The sequence below is a fragment of the Apteryx mantelli genome, chromosome 23 (assembly GCF_036417845.1).
Source record: "Apteryx mantelli isolate bAptMan1 chromosome 23, bAptMan1.hap1, whole genome shotgun sequence".
Classification (NCBI taxonomy): Eukaryota; Metazoa; Chordata; class Aves; order Apterygiformes; family Apterygidae; genus Apteryx; species Apteryx mantelli.
This window is the reverse complement of record NC_090000.1, coordinates 3,800,433-3,819,363: the sequence shown is the minus strand read 5'-3', so window position 1 is coordinate 3,819,363 and position 18,931 is coordinate 3,800,433. Positions and strand designations below refer to the sequence as shown.

Below are 18,931 nucleotides of genomic sequence, written 5' to 3'. Positions count from 1 at the left end.
CATGTAAAACTCTTAAATATAATATCAACTCTAGTTCCCCACCCAATAACAAAGATCTTGTATGTGAATAAAAGCTATTAACGATCCTTGCTGGTGTATACGTGAGTGCATTTATAGAGATCTTCCAACACTAGTGTCCAGCAGAGATGGTGCAGGCTTTCCAGCGGGACAGAGCCAGGGCTGGGGGACAGCTGGATCAATGCCTGTGGCAGAGGGGATCCAGGCAGGATCCAGCCCGGAGACCCCAGCGGCTGCCCCGAGGGGTACGCGGGGAGAGAGGCGCTCCGTCTACCCTGCTGATCCCTTCTTCAGGGCCTGCCTGAGCTCATTTTGAGAACCCACCATTACCAGCAATCCCGGGGGCAAGTTGAGGCAGGGAGCGCGTGCTGGCGTGATCCGCCCCTGCGGCTGGGCCAGGCGGGGAACAACCAGCTGAGCTGGGATGCATTCGTTGTAGCGCAGTTGTGCTAAAACCCTGTCGTAGTATCATTTCCTCAGCGGGGGGAGAATTTGTTTTTTTCATAGAGAATCTTGTGATGAAGCTATGCCATAGGGGGGGGGGAAAAAAGAAAGGGTGTCTTTTAAGTCCTGCCGCTCCAGCTGTAGAATACGGTTCTCGCAGGGAAGTCCGTTACAGATGGCAATGGGAGCCCTAAGAAATCTGCCAAGAAAACCCACCGACGTGTCTAGACACCGGGCTCCATCTCATCTGTACCAAACCTGCCAAAGCCTAGCTTTAGCATAATTATATACAAATCATTTATTTCACATTTGTAAATAAAATCAGAAAGCAATGGGGAACAAGGCTTGAAATCGACCCTCTAAGCACATACGAAAACTAAATTAACGGCTGAGAGAAGGGCCATGGCAATTGGATGAGTTAGGTGAACGCTTCCCATCTACATTTCTCTCTCTCCAAACAGAAAATGTTTTTCTTTTTTTAATCACAACGAATTTTGTTGCAAAAAAAGTTTCATTTAATTTTTATGTTTCTGCTAAAAAAAAGTTATGGTGTAAGTATTTTAGTTAGAGGTAAAGGGGGGTGATGGCTGGGAAAATTCAAGAAACAGAAATACAGTTTGTCCCTTTTTTGCACTAGATATTTTAAAAATGATTTAATATTAAAAAGTGAAAAATTTTTTTTAATTTCCATTTTTTAAAGAAATGTTACCTTAACTTTTTCAGTCCTCCCTCGTTATTATCAGTGTCTGATTTTATAAAGAAACTTCACTTGAAGCAACAAATTTGGCTCTATATACTATGTGTTTCCAGGTATAAAGGTAGCTGCGAAATTCCTAATGTCCACAGAATCACTATGGCAATAATTTCACAACTGGATAAGTAGATAAGAAACAATGGAACCAAATACATTTTTTCCCCCCAAAGAAGTGACAAAGGATAATTTTTACTTAAAAAAAAAAAAAAAAGCTCACATTTGCCTAAAAAAAAGCCATCAGAAAATAAGACTACTACTAAAAAAACATCTATTTACATCCTCTGAACCAGATACTCATTTACTCTAGTTCCACAGAATTAATTACTTGTACCCATTGACAACCTGACCAGGAATTTGTATTACCCAAGTCTATTTTAACAAAATTAAATATCTGCCCCTTTTTGAGAGGAGAGCTGCAAAATAACCACAATTTCCCTGGCAATATGCTGTGAAAGTTGAAGTTGCATATACTTTGGTGTCTCATGAAGTTAAGAAACACTTGCACATGCACTCCTCAAGGTTCACACCTGAGCAATACAAAGCATCCTCCTCGGAACAGAAGAGCATGCTGCAGAGAACAGGCAAGCTACGTGACTGACAATTCATGAAAAACCAGAACACATGCACACCTCTCCTTCGGAGAGGTTGTTTTTGTTTGCTATCAGATAAAGCCCATGGATAAATAAAAGAGGGAGGGTCAAGAGTAATCCTTGGCCCATCAAATCATCATAGACTGCTTTTGTGTTCAATGGAGTCAGAAGTTCACCCAAGGGTTTCAAACAGTGACGTCCTCCAGTGGAACAGTGAGGCTAGCTGTGAACAATAACAAGACCTGGACACAAATTTTGCAAAAGGAGGCAATCTTTTTTTTTTTAAAAGGGCAAAATTAGAAGGCTCTAAAATACTTAAAATAAAGAAAGAAAAGAGAAAAAAAACTTCAGAAAGAGGGCAGAAGGGCTTAAAGCAAAGCAAGTTTGCTGGTGGATAAAGCACAGCGCCATTGACCTTGGAAGTCTATTGAATCCCATCTAGACGCAGGTCTCTGGTGAAATGAACTGGGTAACCTCGGCTCAGTTTGGGGGTTTATGGTATGTGTGCGTGACAGTAACATCATGACAGACCCTTCTTATGGGAAGCTCTGAAATGAGTGAGGGGAAAAGATGGTCATGACATAGAAATCCTTCCAGATTAGAGATTGCCAAGCAATCCAGTGTGAATGCAGAGATTTGCAAGCAGAGGGCAGTGTTTCATGCTAGTAGTGCTAAGCAAGGGATCATTCTTGAAGTGAACGCCTGGAAAAGTATTAAAATGTCACTGTTGGCATTGAGAATCCTTGGGGAAGGTCAGCTGCAATTTGAGTCCCTGGAGAGGTCTGCTGCTCTGGGTTCCCCTAAACAAGACCTTCATTTGGCTGCATTTTGAAGGCACTGGAACGCCGGATGTTGCCCCAAGCATCGTTCCTAGAGAAGCAGGTCCATAGCTAGGAGTCAGAGCTCCTTTTATGCATGATGGAGGAGTCATCTCAGTGGAGGTAGGTAGGCTGATTCCATCGGTACCAAGATCTGTTTGCAACACAGGGAACAAGAGCTACAGTTGCCATATTGTTAACCTTTTTCCCTTGAAATAAACATCATTGTTATTCTGTTTGCAACCTTACTTAGACTTGGCAGTCAGCAAATGACCCTTTGCTCCTCTAAGAAGCGCACAGCAAGCCCCTGTCTTTCTAAGCGACACCTTCCAGTGTGCTCGTGACTTCACGTACTACATGGCGGTTGGACTTCCTCCATGTAAGAGGAGGTCTGATTCATGGCACGGGATGATCCATGACTCAGAAAGCCCAACAGCTACAGGTAACGCCCTCTACTCTTGGTTGGTTTTCTACTAATACAGCATCCTTGATGTCATGTGCAGTGAGCAGCAGAAACTACAAGTGCAGAGAGGCCTCAACAGCACAGACTGTGGCAGAGGCATGTTCAGTGGAATAGCTAGAGGGACTCTGAGCTCATATGTGCGGCTTAACACTTTTGTAGCATCTAAAGAAGATGCTTCTTTTCTTCTAAAGAAGAAAATCAACGTCCCTGTTTATCTGCCACTGTGGAATCATTACTCTGTGACAGTGCTCTCCAGATGGCACTGCAGGAGAGAAACCTCACTGTGGAGAAGGTTATCTAAAAAGAAACAGCAAAATAAGGCTTCCTCTGCTTCCCCCGCACAAGGAATTAGTTTAGAACAGTCCTTATGTATTTCCATCCAGATTTTTTTTGTTTTTAAAACAAGATCAATGTTGCAGGCAAAACTGGATTTTCTATTTATCTTGAAGCAAAAAAATAGCCATTTCCCAAGAAGCTTCAGGTTAGGTGTGAAGCTTCAGGTAACAGCATGGCACCATGTAGCTCCATATCACTCCAGTAGCTAAGGCCCAGATGTCATTCTCTGAGATCCCCTTGCTTTTTTCCCCAGCCCTCCAACGCCCTTGCCAAAGAGTAAGCTAGAGACCCCACTGCCTTACCCTGAAGAGTTGAAACCAGATGAGTTCATTGCAGCTTTGGAGTTGCTCTGGGCTGTGCTGGGGCTGCTGGCATGGAGTGCACTGCCAGGGGACGAGGGCCTGCTGGAGTTCCCAGGGGAACACGAGGATGTTACTGTGTAGCAGGAGAAAGCAGAATGAGGCTGGGCTCTCCTTTCTTGCCAAAGCCTAAGCACTCCCACCACCCTGTATCCATCCCATTGCTTTCCTGATTCACTGCCCACCCTGCAGCAGCAAGGAAGCTGAATGTGCGCCCTGACCACTGAGCGGATGGGGATCTCCAGGACTGTCCTCTCCTTAGCGGATGATTTCTGTTAGAATGAATTGTCCCTCCAGAAGGAGGTTCTGCCAATGCTCGGCTGAAGAAATGCAGTAGCCTATCCCCAAGCGCTCCTCCTGTTTGGATTCTAGGTGTCCCTGGCTCCCAAACCTGAACATCCCAGTAAAATTTGCCTAGGATTATCCTGGGAATAATACTGTGTCGAGGAAGCTTTCCACATCTTTCTTCCAGACAAGAGAAAGACTTGGCGGTTCATACCCCTTGTATACCAGTTATGCGGGGCTATTTTCCCTGGCCCAACCCAAGAGCCTTATTAAGAGTAGCCTGTAATCATGGCTTAGAAACTAACAGGTCACAGAGCAAGAGCAAAGAAAGGAGGGAAGAAAATGGGACATGACACCGGTTTGTCATGGCTTACCAGTCCCGGGCATGGTGCTGTGCACTGGATTGACGGAGAGGGGCCCCAAGGACCCTGAGGTAGAGACCTGGAGAGGAACAGAAGCAAGCAGTGAGCGGTTGGCACTGTGAGGCTGTAGACCACAAAATGCCACTCCTTTCACATTCCCTTTAGAGTGTGCTGGCTCCTGGACAGATTTCTTATCTGCACACATCTGGGACTCCCACAGACACCTCTATCCATATTACAGTGCACATGCACAATTCCCATATCCAGGCCCATGCAAAGAAACCAGAATGAGTCTTACACATGCACGGCCTGAATTTATGGCTCAGCTCTGAACAGCCTGACGTTATCAAACCCAAGCCAGACTTTCTGAAAGCGCTGTGGCCCAGCTGGTAGGAGGCACTGCCTTTTGGATGTTTCAGACTGGATATTCTCAGCCAGGTCCTGGGCACTAGTAATTGCTTTTCATTTGTTCCTTTGAGGAGTCCTTTCTGGGTGAGAATTCTCAGGTGACAATTAGTAACTGGGTGGCTGTAATCAAGGGGAGCCTGGGGCATCTGTTGTTCCACTGTGGTACTCTACATGTGATGCGTTGTTCAGAATGACTGATGAACAAGCACATACTTCATATGACACAGTCACAGGAAAACTATTCATTAAAGCTACTGCTTTAAAAATTCATGGCTTGCCAGCAGCATTTTGTTTTTGCAACTCTGGACCAAATGTGTTATGCAATAAGTGACCAAACTTCTTGTGATATTTGCCTGCCTTCTGATTGCCCACTTGTCCACTTGTTGCACAACGTGCATGATGGACCCAAAAGATTTCAAGATAAAATAACACTTGCAAATATGTTCTCTCCCTACCATTCACATGTGCTCCAGCACAAATAATACTGCAGGGAGGTTCCTGTCACTTTTATACATGGAAGAAACCTATTAAGTAGCAGAAACACAATAGTAGCTTGTTATCCACAATAGCCACTCTGCCAATAAATTACTAGGACACCCTTTTGCTAACTCCTACAGCAGTTTCTCTTTTCCTGATCCTTACTGGCAATAAAAATATGCTCATCAAAACATGAATGTATAACATATGAAAAGGACAAATAATGCTACTGAAGTGTATTCTGTGTTTCTGCACATATGCAAAACAACAAACTGCGGGGCAATCATTAGGCTTCAGAGTTAGCAACCCCATTGAGATGACTGGATGTATTTCTTATTCCTTAGAAGGTTGATTTCTCCCCTACTAGTTTTGAAAAACTTTTGTTTACCAATCTTAAGGCTAAATATTTTGGGATAGCACTCCTACTTGGATAAATTAGCGTATAATTAGAGTGATTTGTATGTTCTGAGAAACTTGTGTTTTCTTTCTACTGTTTTCATTATGAGAATAAAAAATTCTGTTCTGTAAATGAAGCCATGAGACTCCAGCCAGACTGGCACATGGAGTATATGCCCAATCCTTGGCAAGCCCAGCCACATCCCTACCCACTACTTCAGCTGTATTCACCCACTGGACTGTGGGATGGGCATGCAGGAACTCAGGGACCTGTGCCCACAAGGAAATGTCTTGTCCTGTTTCCTTCTGAAGCAAGCCATGGTGTCTCACCCCACCCTTTTCCCTTCTTGTCTGGGATAGCCTGTAGATCCCCTTAATCCAATGTCTCTCACCAGTCTGGAATTGTAGATGGGTGATTTAATGGGGGATGGCATTGGGCAGCTGATCCGTTTTTCCTTCTGGCGCCGATTGCAGAACCAGACCCGAACCACCTCCTTTTCCATGGAGAGCTGCTCTGCTATTAAGGAGATCTCCTCTGAACTGGGCTTGGGGTTCTGCTAAGAAAGGGCATGAGGTTAAAGAAAGGCCTGAAGAGCTCTAGCTTACAACATCAGTGGATGCTTCTGCTGCTTGAAAGGCAGGAGGACAAGAGTGAGGTTGGCTGCAAACTGGTGAAGGGAGAAAATTTGCTTCTAAGGCAAAGAGTAAATATTTGGGTGGGAGATTATGTTCTGTGAACCAGAAAGTGGCTCTTATTCAGCATAAAGTTTCACGAAATCAGTGGTGACAAATCACTATACCTGGCCCTGTTATTGCATAAAGCACCAAGCTCTTTGATCTTAACAGCACCCTCAATCACTGCTTGAGGGAAAGCTAATGACTGGCGTTCTTGTTATGACTATATAGGACACATGAGCTCTGGGCACTGTTTGTACACCTACCTGAACCATCTCAGAAGAGCCATTTCCTCTCTTTCTTCCTCCATCCCTCATTTATAAATGCAAATAATAGTACTTATCCTTTTTTTTAACTCACTTATTTTCTGGTGCATTTAATAGTATTTAGCTCTATGGATTTTGATCTGTGTTGGAGACTTGAGGGGAGAAAAACACCTAACAGTGAGATGCCAAGACGTATTTCCCCTTACACAGAACTCCTCATACTAGCTAAAAATGAGGTATCCATAATAACCTGACAAAGATTGTCTTTGGTTTTCTTAAACAACTTTCAGAGGAAAGTTTGATTTGATCAGATATGAGGGAGAAACCAAGAAAAAGTGAGGGCTGGTCAAAATGAATTTTGATGAAAAATTTTCAATGGGTGATTTAGTTTTGCTGATTTAAAGTCCTGTTTGCATTCTGTTGCAATTTCCATTGAATATCTGGATGCCTGAAAAGTAAAAGGTTCCACCTCTGAAATGATTCAGTAGCACCACCTGGAGTAACTAGTTCTGGTCCTTCCTGCTTTCACCCTCTCTGCTGGCACAAGACCTGCTTAACGGGGCCTCCACTTCCTGTGATGCACCGCGGCCACCCAGTTCCCATGACACACAACCTTAACTCGCAAAGAGAAGAGGCTGGTGCGTGCTAGGAGATCGGCTTGGAACCGGGGCACGGATCAGTGGAAGAGAACAAGGAAGTGTGGCAATGGAGCTGCAATTTCTTCAAAACAGCATTCACCAAGGAAATAACTCGGTTTGATTTCTTTGCTTTGACTTTTTCCGCTAACCCTTTCAAGCATTTTTCTAACCAGCTATCACAATGAGCACAGAAGAAATCTCTTTTTTTGAGGGTTCAGCACTATTACTGAGACTTGGCAAATGCCAAACTCTGAGGGAAAGCTCACAACACGTTGAAAGATTTTCCCCTCACATCTTGAAATCTTTTCTCCAGCGTGGAACGAATGTTGGTCTCAATGCTGGTTCGCTTCTTTCTTTTCCGTCCAAACATCTCATTAACTGAGGGGTAGGAATTGGGAGTGCTCATGGAAGAATCTAAAGGAGCAGATTCTGGAGAAAGAAGGATAGGAAAAGAGATTTTGAAGAAGATCATCACTTGTTTTCATTCCTAGATCCTTTCTGGGAACTGTGGCCATTCCTAAAATAAGCAAAAAGTTCCTAGATTGTGGACCCTTCCTCTGAGGGAGAATATTATTAAAATTGCTTCAGCAGTCCCAGATCCATCAATGATCTTGTCCAAATCAGGAAACAAAATGAGAATGCTAAAATTTTAATCCAGCCAGCTCTGTTGGGCACCATACATTTTCGAATGATGTAGTTTCACACAGTTAAAGGTTTTGACTTAAGTCACTGGGATCAAGACTCATGTGGCTGAGACACCTCCTGACGTGATAAATTGGTCAAACATGTAACTCATGAATGAAAGGTAAGGGTTGGGTCAAGCGCACGAGACTACTGCCACTCCTACGCTGGTTTGCAGCCCGTGGGATACCAAGCCAATGCCGTTGCTACTGGGGATTCCCCTTGCAGTAATATCTTCCTTTTCTAATTAGTGCTCATGAGCTGATCTGAGTGCTTTGAAAGGAATCCCTTCCTACTCTTTCCAGTTTACGCAGGGAGGGACTGAATGGACTAGCCCAGTGAATTGCCCCAGGCCATCCAACAGAGCAACAGCCGATGCAGGAAAGGACTGCCCCAGACACCAAATTGCAATGCGAAGCCTGTATTACTAGAATGAAAGGACACATGTGGTTTGATATTCAGGTTATTATGCAACCCACTGTGTGATACCCAGAGGAAAGCAGTCTGTTACCAGCTCAGACAGGGAGCTGAAAGGCTGTAGCTCCATATTCCTGGTTTTTATAGGAGGCCCTTGGATGGATCCTCTCATATACTTGCCAAGACCAGTGGCATTTCTGTACATAGCAATGTCACCTACCTGCGTCACTCAGCCACTTCTCCAGCAGTGGTTTGAGCTTGCACATATTCTTAAAGCTCAGGTTGAGGGCCTCGAAACGGGAAATGGTGGTCTGGCTGAAATCATTGCCATACAGCTTCCCCATGGCAAGCCCGACGTCGCCCTGCCGGAGAGGATCTGAATCATGACATGAGCTGAGAACCGCCCCTGACAGCTTCCCGCTGTCTGACCACATTTCAGACCACTTCCCGAATAGATGCAGCCTACTTTCCATGACCCGCCTTTGTCAAAGAGTGATTTTCCTTCCTCCTGGAGTCTGCCCCACGGTCCCCAGCCTTCATATATTGAAGAAGTTGCAGATAATGAGGTCATGGCAATGAAACATCAGAGAGGGCTTGCCTCTTCTCGTGTTTGCAAGGGGATGCTCCAAGGAAAGCAAATCTGTATCTAATCCATCCCTTCCTCTATCTGCTCCTTTGCCACAAACTCCTCCATCCCACATGTCCATGTCACAAGTGACATCAATGTTCCCATTCACAATGCCGCTCACCTGTGTAAACCCTAATTTGATTCGCCTTTGTTTGAAAGTCTTAGCAAACTTTTCCAGCTCCTCCAGGTCACTGGGTTCCTCTGATGCTCCTGAAGGAGTTAGGTGCTTTGCCACTTGCAAGTGCTGAGGTACATCCAAGTGGGGTTCAACTGATGAGCCAGGGAGTCCTGAACGGCCCACAGCCTCATAAAAACAAATAAAATGCATAGAAAGTCACAAGAACAGAAGAAGAAAGCCCACAGAAAGCAAAGCCAGTGTGATGAACAGGGTTGGATTCTGAGTCTCCACAAGCTGGCTGAGCTGATTCTGTGTCCCGTGCAGGAACCTCTACCCAAATTTTGCTGGTTGGCAGGGAAAGAAAAAGGGGGTCAGCTTCAGACTGCCTTCGTGCACATATGTGGCAGTTGGGGATGGTGCCAGAGAGCATGGTAAATATCATGTAGGTAGGCTTGTTTCTTGCCCTCCTATCTAGGAGCTTTGTTGATCGAATCCTGTTGCCTGTGTAGAAACCAAGCAGCCGGAGCCAGAACATTTTAATGAGGAAAAAGCATATAAGGCAACTCTTGGATCAAGGGATGGAAATAGAGAGGAGTGCTGTGATGGAAAAGCAGATATAGAACAGTATATCTACCATTCAGATATCAACTTTCAAGTAGTCTGACTACTCAGCCCTTCAAGAGCAGCCTCAGGTGAGGGAGGGAAGAGCCATGTAAAGGGGCAACCTCTTTCACTGCCTGGACATGAGCAAGGCATGTTAAACCTATGAAGCTGGACTGCATCTGTGGATGGGGGTGAGGGACAGAGGGAAGAAGAGCTAGAATTACCACAGAATTAGGAGAATTTTGCTTCATGTAAATTTGCCATTGATCTAGGACTCCTTGGTGAACTCTAACATGGTGCCCAGGTTTCCTTCAGTCCACCTCTTGCCCAGACAAGCTGAGCGCAAGTTACCTGTGATGCTAAGCTGGGTCCCGGCTGGGAGAGGAGAAGGCTGCCCTGTTGCTGAGGGAATGAAAGGAGGTTTGGCTGCAAAGCTGAGGAGAGAAAAAGAGAGACATTTGATCAGACCAGCTCCTTCGTCAGCATGCAGACAGCTGTACATCGTACTGTGCTCTGCACAGGAAAGGCTCAAGGAGCTCTGAATGGGAAACGTCAACCAGTTCTTGTTCCAAATAACAGACTTTTGGCCATCACAACTGCGGATAGCTCCGAGTTGGGTTATGAGAAAGGAAAGGATCTTTTCATGGCTTTTTAGCCTGAAAGGTATTATTACAATAATGATATAGGTAAAGCATTTCACCCACTGATCCCTGCACCTAGCTTGTTAGCCTGAGGTTGAACTGGGGCATAGATATTTTTACACAGACATGTAACTTTACTTTTAGAAAGATGCCAGGTAGCAGAGAATTTACTGCATCCTTAGTGGTGATTTCTCCCAATACCTAATTACTGTAGCTATTAAAAATGTGCATCTTATTTCTAGTAGAAGCTTAGCCAACTTCAACTTTCAGCCACTTGATTTTATTAAAAATATCCTGATCTTACTGTTAATCTCATGAGCCTATCCACTCTGCTTTCTATTATACAATTCATTTTGAAGTGTCATTTTGAATCCATCTGACCCTTTCTTTTCTGCCCTACTGTATTTCAAATAAATTGGATTTCTTTTGGAGTATATAAACTGACATAAAATGATGAAAGGAAAAAAGAGGAGAAATCTATAAAACTAACAAAAAATAGTATTTATGGAGACTGTGTAATTGTTTAGTTGAGAAATTGCCATGTACAAGACTATATCTCTTCCAGGGAAAGTCCTAAAGGGTTTAGTAGTGACCGAAGAAGTATAGTTCTATAGAAATTTAGTTAGGTTCTGCAAGTCCATTGCAGTTGAAGCCTATAAAATTTAGTGAGGATTTATAACCTTTCTTGAAACAGTCAATATATTCTATTGATTGTAACTGACAATAATAGGAAAATTTATAGAAATTTATGGACTTCTACTAAAAAAGGCCAGGGGAGGGGGGGGGAAGAAAAGGTCATCTCTAGAATTTCACCCGGCCCTCTCCCCTCTCACACTCTCCTTTTTTAATTTAGATCTGAATGCGCAGGATCCCATTTATTTATTTAGATTGGTGTTTCAATGAGCCTTCTCTAATGCTAGAGCAACTTTGAATTTCAAATGCAGGCTGGTAATGAGGTGCACATTTTTAACAGTGAAGGTAATTAATCACTGGAATGGCTTGCCTAGGGACATGACGGATGCTCTGTCATTTGGAGACTTTAAAATCATGATTGAACACCTTTGCAAAAGCTAAGCTCTAGCTCAAATGAAAATTATGGACTGGATTCAGGAATCACTGGTTAGACAACTGATGAGACCGAGGCTGTGTTTTTGTAAGATGAAGTCTTCAGCAGCGATAGTTTGGCTGAAAGGATTCCCAGCATCTCCCTGGCTGCCTGCTTCAGTCTTTACACCACAGATTTCCCCTTCTGCAAGCATGCCAGCATCAGCTGTTTGAAGGGCTGTACAATGAATCGGATCAGGGCATAACGAGCCAGACCTGGGAACTTATCTGTCTCAAAAGTGGTTTTAAAACATTAAAATCAAACCAAAAAAACATGTAATCCCGGAAAGGCTGGACCCACAACCAAGTCCCTTTGGCCAGAAAAATCCATGAACTGATGTACCCCTCAGCCAGAACTCAGGGAAAGTTGAGGATGTTCCCATGACGGTTTAAGGGACCATTTCAGGAACACTTCATGCATCTTGCTGGTATGAAGAATGCTCCACCTCTATCTATGCCAAACAACCAATTCCACAAAACTGATCTATGCCTTTACTTTCATTCTCCAGTCCCAATGCATCCACACAGCACAGGGTCATTAAAACTTGACAGTTGTCTATTCAAATGGAAGTGCTCTTGTACAAAGAGCTGGCTATTCTCCAGAATATCCATTCTTTATCAAGTTTGGAAGCAAAAGAGATCATGTCCAAACAAGTGACCATCTGTTGGAAGGGTTATAACTGCCAAAGGAAGTCACATAACAGAAAAGATTATAACTATAAAAGGAAGCAAGTTCTGTTTTCTGGCATAATATGTTTCCTATCACACATGAATAAATCAGGTGTTTAGCAATAGATTATCCTGACCATGCCAGTTCAAAGAAACTAAGTCCTAGATTATTGTTAAATATATATCGAGTAGTTTCTTGATGCATGACTCAGCACTGTTTGGCAGAGAGAAAAGTTTATGTATGTATGTCAGTGAGAAATGGGTTTTCCATTCAACTTGCCTAAATTATAATGCTTTTCTTTCAGAGCATATATACCATTACATTCAAGGTGGAGACATTTTACTGTCTTAATCATGAATTTTGGTCAGATTTTAGTCAGCGGGACCTTTGTGCCTGAATAAATCAAGGGCATGATCAAAGGACCCAAGTCCCTTTGCATCTATCAAGTTATGAGATCAAGGTCTGTTTGTCCCACCACAAGCAGGCATAAAACTTCACTAAGGGCATTCTTGTGTCTCAGTGGTTTGAGAAACGCCATAAGAAATGTTACATATAAAAATAGAAACACAGGGACCTTCTTTGGCATGGGATTTAGTCCTCCTTACTCTCTCATCCCATTCATGAGATTACGCTCCATTTCAAAAGTTGTTAGGTCTCCTGTCCTCTCCAGCCCCATGAATTGGAGTGAGATTTGGGAACAACCACTGGCAGTTTCAAACCTCTCGGTTCATTCCCACCCCCAAGTTGCTCCTGGCTAGGTTAGACCTGTTGTTCTGGTGCTAGCACCATCCTTTCACGTGAGCAGCTCAACTCCTTCCCTGGGTTTACTCTCCCTCTAAAGTACTCAGATCATCTCAACCACTCCTTAGCTTTCTGGAATAAATGAACATAGTGTTAACCCAATGAGGCTGGACCCCTGGGCAGGCTTCACCTGCTCCCAAGGAGCAAGCTCCATGCTGGTTTGCTGAAACCCAACTGAATGCTGTCCTGAATTTCAGAGGTGGGTGCCCTACCAGGCCTGCGAAGACTGGCCCCAAGGTGGCACTCTTGACAAGCACAAGCCACAGATGCCAGGAGCATCTCCGGAGCCGGATCCGTCCTGCAGCATCTACATGTGCAAGAGCTCATCCCAGGTGTGGGAACCAGCACAAGGGGAAGATTGGGGGCGGGGGGGGGGGGGTGAAATGTGTCTGGTAACGTAACAGGAGAACAGACACAATCGTGCTGGGAAAGTCGTAGCAGACCAGATTCAAAGCAACAGCCATGAGAAGGGAGGTTCTTGCTAGATATATATCTGCTTATAACAATACCCTTTTCAGCTTTTATTGATCTTACCTTGTTGTCCTGCCTGGGACTGAGAGAGAAGAAATTGGGGAACTGACTGCATATGACCAGGAAGCAATACAAGCTGCTGCAAGGTGTGAAGAGAGCTCATATCCTACAGCGAAAAGCAAAGGGAACAACAAAGCTCAAAAAAGTCTGCTCTTTGCACAGCTCCAATAAAGCTCCCCTACTCCTTGCTCTTTTATACTTTCCCTGACCCCATTCCCACTTTTCCTTTAAATGCCAATAAACTGCGTAAGTGTAATTTGCCCACTGGTGAGCTACAGATCCAGAGTTACCCCAGAATCCCAGTTCCACAGGAATTTAACAAGGCTTAGGTGCTAAACTCTCATTTTTTACATTAGGTTAAAAAAAATCCTGCATGGAACAAATTTCTTCACCGGTTTAACTCGGTGTAACTCAGTTGGATCTAACAGAGTTAAGGATGGCTCTGCTGGTTCAGATCATGAGTTAATCTAGCCTAGGACCCTATCTCCAGCAATGGCATTAATCAGACATTCAGGAAAGAGGAAGACAATGGCAAGCATATCCAACACCTCCCCTTAGTGTTGTCTCAGCCTCCAATTATTTTCTGCTCAAGGGATTTCCTGACCATGGTGTGGTTTGCGTACTTAGTAACCCTCAAAGGAAATCTCTTCCAAGGATGTGTCCAGTCTGCCTTTGAATCCATGTAAAACTTTCTTCATCCTTTTGCAAGGCATTACACAAAGTCTACAGGCTGCTGCAAAAGAGGCTGAGGAGGAGTCTGACTTTCACCCGTACAGATTCACCTTTTCTGATTTAGGGTCCATCATATCCTCAAGCCTCCTTTTGTTGCTTTCAAAAAGTGTGTCTAATTTGGCAAGTGTCTCTCAAAAACTGCCTTTTCTCTGGAGATTCATTGACCAGTGCCATTTAGGACTTGTGGATTCCTGGATTTGCACAATCACTTACTCCTGCTATTTGGCTTCCAGGCATCATTGATGAACCCTGTACAAGATGACCTGACCTTGGGGGGATTGTAGGTTGCAAGGAGTCGCTGAGATCTTCAGTTTTAATCTGAAAAAGAGCAAAGTAATTGTAGTGTTAGGGAACTGACAGAAACAAGAAGATATGGGAAGTCAGGACAGTTAGGAGTCTGAAAAGGTGGAAGAGAGAGGCAGCTCCTTTTAGAGAAAAGTTAGAGGTCGGGGCTTGCTGATTCCATCTCTGGCTTTGCAGAAAGGCTTGGGCCATCTTGCATTTCTGCTTCCCAGTCTGTAACATGGGCATAATTCTTCTGCTCTGACAAACCAAGAGAGGGCCTGCAGTTTGCTCAATTCAAGCACATTAATTAAAGCACTTTAGAGAGTACCCAAGTTCCAGCGACTTAGGAGCTTTTAAAACATGTATGTGAGCGCTTTCCTCAGACAAGGCACTGACAATTCCACGTTTTGTGGAATTATTAGAAAGACAGAATGCAATTCCCATTTATAGATCACCATTTACAATCCTGTGGTGGGGTTAGCTACAGATGACCTCTCATTTTGTTCTGTAGGTAACAGCAAGGGATATAAGGGAATAGGAAAGGAAAGATCATGGAGTAAAAGACCTCGAAAAGTAGCATAATCTTCCAGACTTGGAAATGAACCACCGCAGGCACGCAAATCTGTTTGCTCAGCTTTTACTAGAAAACTACAAAAACTGTGAAAAGTAATTCATTGTACTGAGCTGGCAAGGAAAAATCTGCTTCCTTAGCTAGAAGGAGCTGTGGAGAACAATTTGGCAAACTTTATAGGCATCAGCCCTTTATCCAAACGCCACTTTGCCCTACTTTAATGTTCAGGAAAGACTCCTGTCTACAAAAATCAGGATTTATGAGTCCACATTCTTAAGAGGAACATTTACCCAGAGACCAGAACTAAATCTTTGAATCTGGTTTATTTCATATTCTCCATGTTCATTTTTAACATTGCTGCTATGTAATAAACCTGTTACATCACTTTGTACTAGCTAGTCTCTCGGTAAAACTGACTGAGACAGGAGAGAGGGGTCAGGAAACCTGTCTGGGAGTTTTTAGAAGTTTTTTAATTAGTTCAAGAAAGCTCTCTTCAGAGTTTCTATTCTCAGATGCCACTCAGGAGACAGAAAGGTCTTACAGATCTCTTCTAACATGTCTTCTCTAAGAAAGGATCCAAGAAAACAATTTCCAGTCTTAGACTCAAGTTATTCTCAAGCCTGAGAATGCCTGGAACAAGGTTCAAATCAGTGATCCCATTCCTAGTCTAAACCTTTCCAGTGTGAGAAGATGCTCCAGCTTCCACAAACTGGGAAAGCCAGGAAGGCACCAGAATGGACAGGTCTTGAAAATGCTGTCCATGGGCTCAGCATCACACACTCACTCTTACTACCCGGGCTAAACCTCAGCACCTCCCATCAAATAACTCCAGAGTCCAGCATCCCCGAAGAGACCAGTGGCCCCATTTGCTGGTGTTTTGTGGCGCTGATGTGGACTTTAGGTCATACAACCTCCTACCAGCAGAGGGGGACAAGAAATTCACCTTTTAGAAACAATCGGCCAAGCAAACGTTTTTGTCCGAGGGAGCTTTTATTTCAATTTGAGTAAAGCAAACAAATGCAAAAGGCTCCACAAGAGATAACGCAAAGGAAAAATGTGAGCACGAGAGGTTCACAGCTGCTGTGCAAGGAGCTGGCCCTGTAAACATTAATCTCTGCGTTGCAGAAGGTGCTGTGCAGAGGGAAGAGAATTACAACATCTCCTTTCATTACAGCTATAGCTCTGGACACTGCCGAAACTAGTTTTGCAATAATACTAGCTCCTTGCAACAAGACTTATACATGCTATGAATTCCAGTTCTTTCCTACCTTTCACGTCGGCATGATCATCACTCTTAGCTCGGCGAAAAAAATCAGATGGAAAGAACTTCTTGATCACTATCAATGCGGATAGTGTTTAAGTTACTAAATGTTAGAAGATAGGCTCGGGAAAACACACCGTTACCCCTGAGCCATCCAGTCACCGCAGGCAAATGGTTTTATGCACGCTTTTCTTTCCAAAGGTGCATTTTAAAAAAAAGTCATCCAAGCCAAAAGTAAAAATAAATAAATAAAATAAAATAAATTACCCCTGCTTGCAATTCATGTGTGTCTGCCTCACACAATGCAGTCATCCAAGTCTGAACAGCCCCCAAAAGAAAAGATACCAGCGTCTTAGAGAGCAAGGTACTTGATCTCGCATAAGTTAAGATCCCAATAGCAGTGGAGCGTTGAAGAAGCACGAGCCATTTCCAAACTGAAATCAATTTTTACAGCTGCCAAATGGAATGATTTGGAAGCGTTCCAGGCAGAAAGGGGTGTGTAGCTGCATCCCAGCATCGCACAATATGAGAACGGGAGGTGGGTTTGGCAAAGGACTGGCTCCCAACTTAAAAACAACAACATCTCCCACTGCTCCTTCCCCCGTGCCTGGAATTCTCTGGCTTTCACTTGCACAGTAGGCGGGAACCTGGGTGTTCCCAACAAATCCTTCTCCTCTGCCCCTTTTTTCACTGGTTTTAGACTCAAATTTACTTCTCCCTCCTCTTCCTTTCCCCAACAGGCCTGCAGCTGGCTAATTGTTCATTAGTGCAAGTTCGGGATATATCCAAAACCCAACGTTTGGGATGGTTTATGCAAATCCTACACTTTCATTTTTTCCCTGGCTAGACCAGCATTATTACCAACTGTATGTTAAAAAAAATAAAACCAAAACCCGCAAAAAACCACACACATTGTGGGCGAGGCCGCTCAGTATCATGAGACTCCCTTAAAATAATGTAAATTTCATATTATTAAAACAAGAGGAGAAGTTGCCTTCTTGTTTCTCAGTGCATCTGAGTCACGTTTGCAGGCAAATTCTACAAATGTGAGAGAAAATTTTCATTATAGACACCAAAAAAGTTGAAACTGTCACAGAATCACCTCACTTAGGTATATCATGAGACCCATGATAACACCCTGCAATTGAGCAACAGTGATTTAGTTAACTAAACTTAACCAAATCCTACTGTCCAGGACCTTGGTTTTTCATGGTGATCAAGGCAGATGGGGGAACAGGGAACAAGAAGTCATTGCAAACAAACATAGGTTTCTTCCCACCGTATTTGATTTGGGGAAATTATGCAATCTAAGGAAAAATGCTCTTGTAAAACAGTGGGTGAAATGATGCAATGCAAAGATATCGTGCTCGCTCACAGCTGAAGAGAGGCACAGAGCCTATATTGTCAGCTGCAAATCTGCAGGCATCTGCCCCTTGGCCCGAAGGGGAGTCTCCAGGCAGGGGTGGGAGCAGTTTAGAGCTCCTCTTGAGGAGGTAACGGCAGGTGGCGGCACCAGTATGCAAAGCTAACGAGGGCTTCTCTGGGATAGAAAAGGAATCACACTTGCAAATCTCAAGTGGATGTTTTCACGGCCTTAAAATAGGGTCAGCTGCCCCCAAGCAAACAAAGTGAAAAACACAGGAACAGTGACTGGGTGGAAATAGCATCCCTTCCTTCGTTGGCTAGAGCGTCTGCTGGGCCTGGCCAACGATGGATTGTTTCTTACCTATCTCTGTTCTAAAAACAAAAACAAAAAGCAAAACAAACTAAGAAACATATTGAGGGCGATGGAAAATGATCAAAGCTCTTCAGCTTGCTTGCGTAACCGATTTGTGGAAGGTGTTTCATAAACATTTCATAAGAAGGAGAATTATGAAGAAAACATCTCCCAACCTGCCTGCAATTACTGCACAAACTCTTCCTTACCAGTAGGAAGAAGGGGAGAAAAAAAAAAGTACATCTGTTTTGTAACTGATCTGTGAACTTTTGGCAAACATTAGGCTCATGAAAACATCCTGCAGACATATTGCAAAGCTGTAAAATCCAGCCTTACATGAGGAAGTTGGAAAGATTCCTGTTAGCATCTCTGATCTTACCGTGTGGAAGGCCTTACCCTTCTGAGACAGACAGACAGACTGACCGACTGACCCACATTTGATCCAGTGAACTGACAGCTGGATGCCGTTGGTTGGACAAGACTTTGGCTGCAGCCCTCTTTGTGTAATATAAACCCAGCTCCGCTGCCTGGGTTGGCTTTAGATACTTTACGAACCGTCTGTGTTTAAGAGATCAATGAGCAATTCGAGAAGTAAACCAAGCATCTACGGCTGAATGGGTCACTACTCACTGGCAATCTAAATTGTTCTTCATCGTCTATTAGACACCGAAAACGGCAGCCTGAATACAGCCCCAAGCCACCTCCTTTTGATGAGCTCTTCTGATGTAATGCTAATACCGATCCGTCATCCTCGTCTCAAAGGTGAGACCGACCGACTGATTCAGCACCCAGCTTGGACGCTTTCCCCAAAGCTAGATCACAGTTCCCCCTCCCCTGCCAGACTGAGGCTGTTAAAGCCATGTCAGCCTTCGCCGTTACCAG

General features: G+C 43.9%; 1 protein-coding gene across 1 annotated transcript in view; it reads right to left on the bottom strand.

Annotated features, from left to right (window-relative positions):
* Positions 1-2,738: 2,738 nt before the first annotated feature.
* The window catches only part of POU2F3 (POU class 2 homeobox 3), a 42,184-nt gene continuing 25,991 nt past the window's right edge, over positions 2,739-18,931 (bottom strand). Inside the window, exons 5-14 of the mRNA XM_067310176.1 lie at positions 14,429-14,533; positions 13,487-13,589; positions 10,088-10,170; positions 9,137-9,319; positions 8,608-8,749; positions 7,582-7,718; positions 6,103-6,264; positions 4,442-4,508; positions 3,726-3,858; positions 2,739-2,778 (exon numbers count right to left, since the gene is read on the bottom strand). Coding sequence (XP_067166277.1) covers positions 2,739-2,778; positions 3,726-3,858; positions 4,442-4,508; positions 6,103-6,264; positions 7,582-7,718; positions 8,608-8,749; positions 9,137-9,319; positions 10,088-10,170; positions 13,487-13,589; positions 14,429-14,533 — 1,155 coding nt within the window. The remainder of the gene's footprint in view (positions 2,779-3,725; positions 3,859-4,441; positions 4,509-6,102; positions 6,265-7,581; positions 7,719-8,607; positions 8,750-9,136; positions 9,320-10,087; positions 10,171-13,486; positions 13,590-14,428; positions 14,534-18,931) is intronic.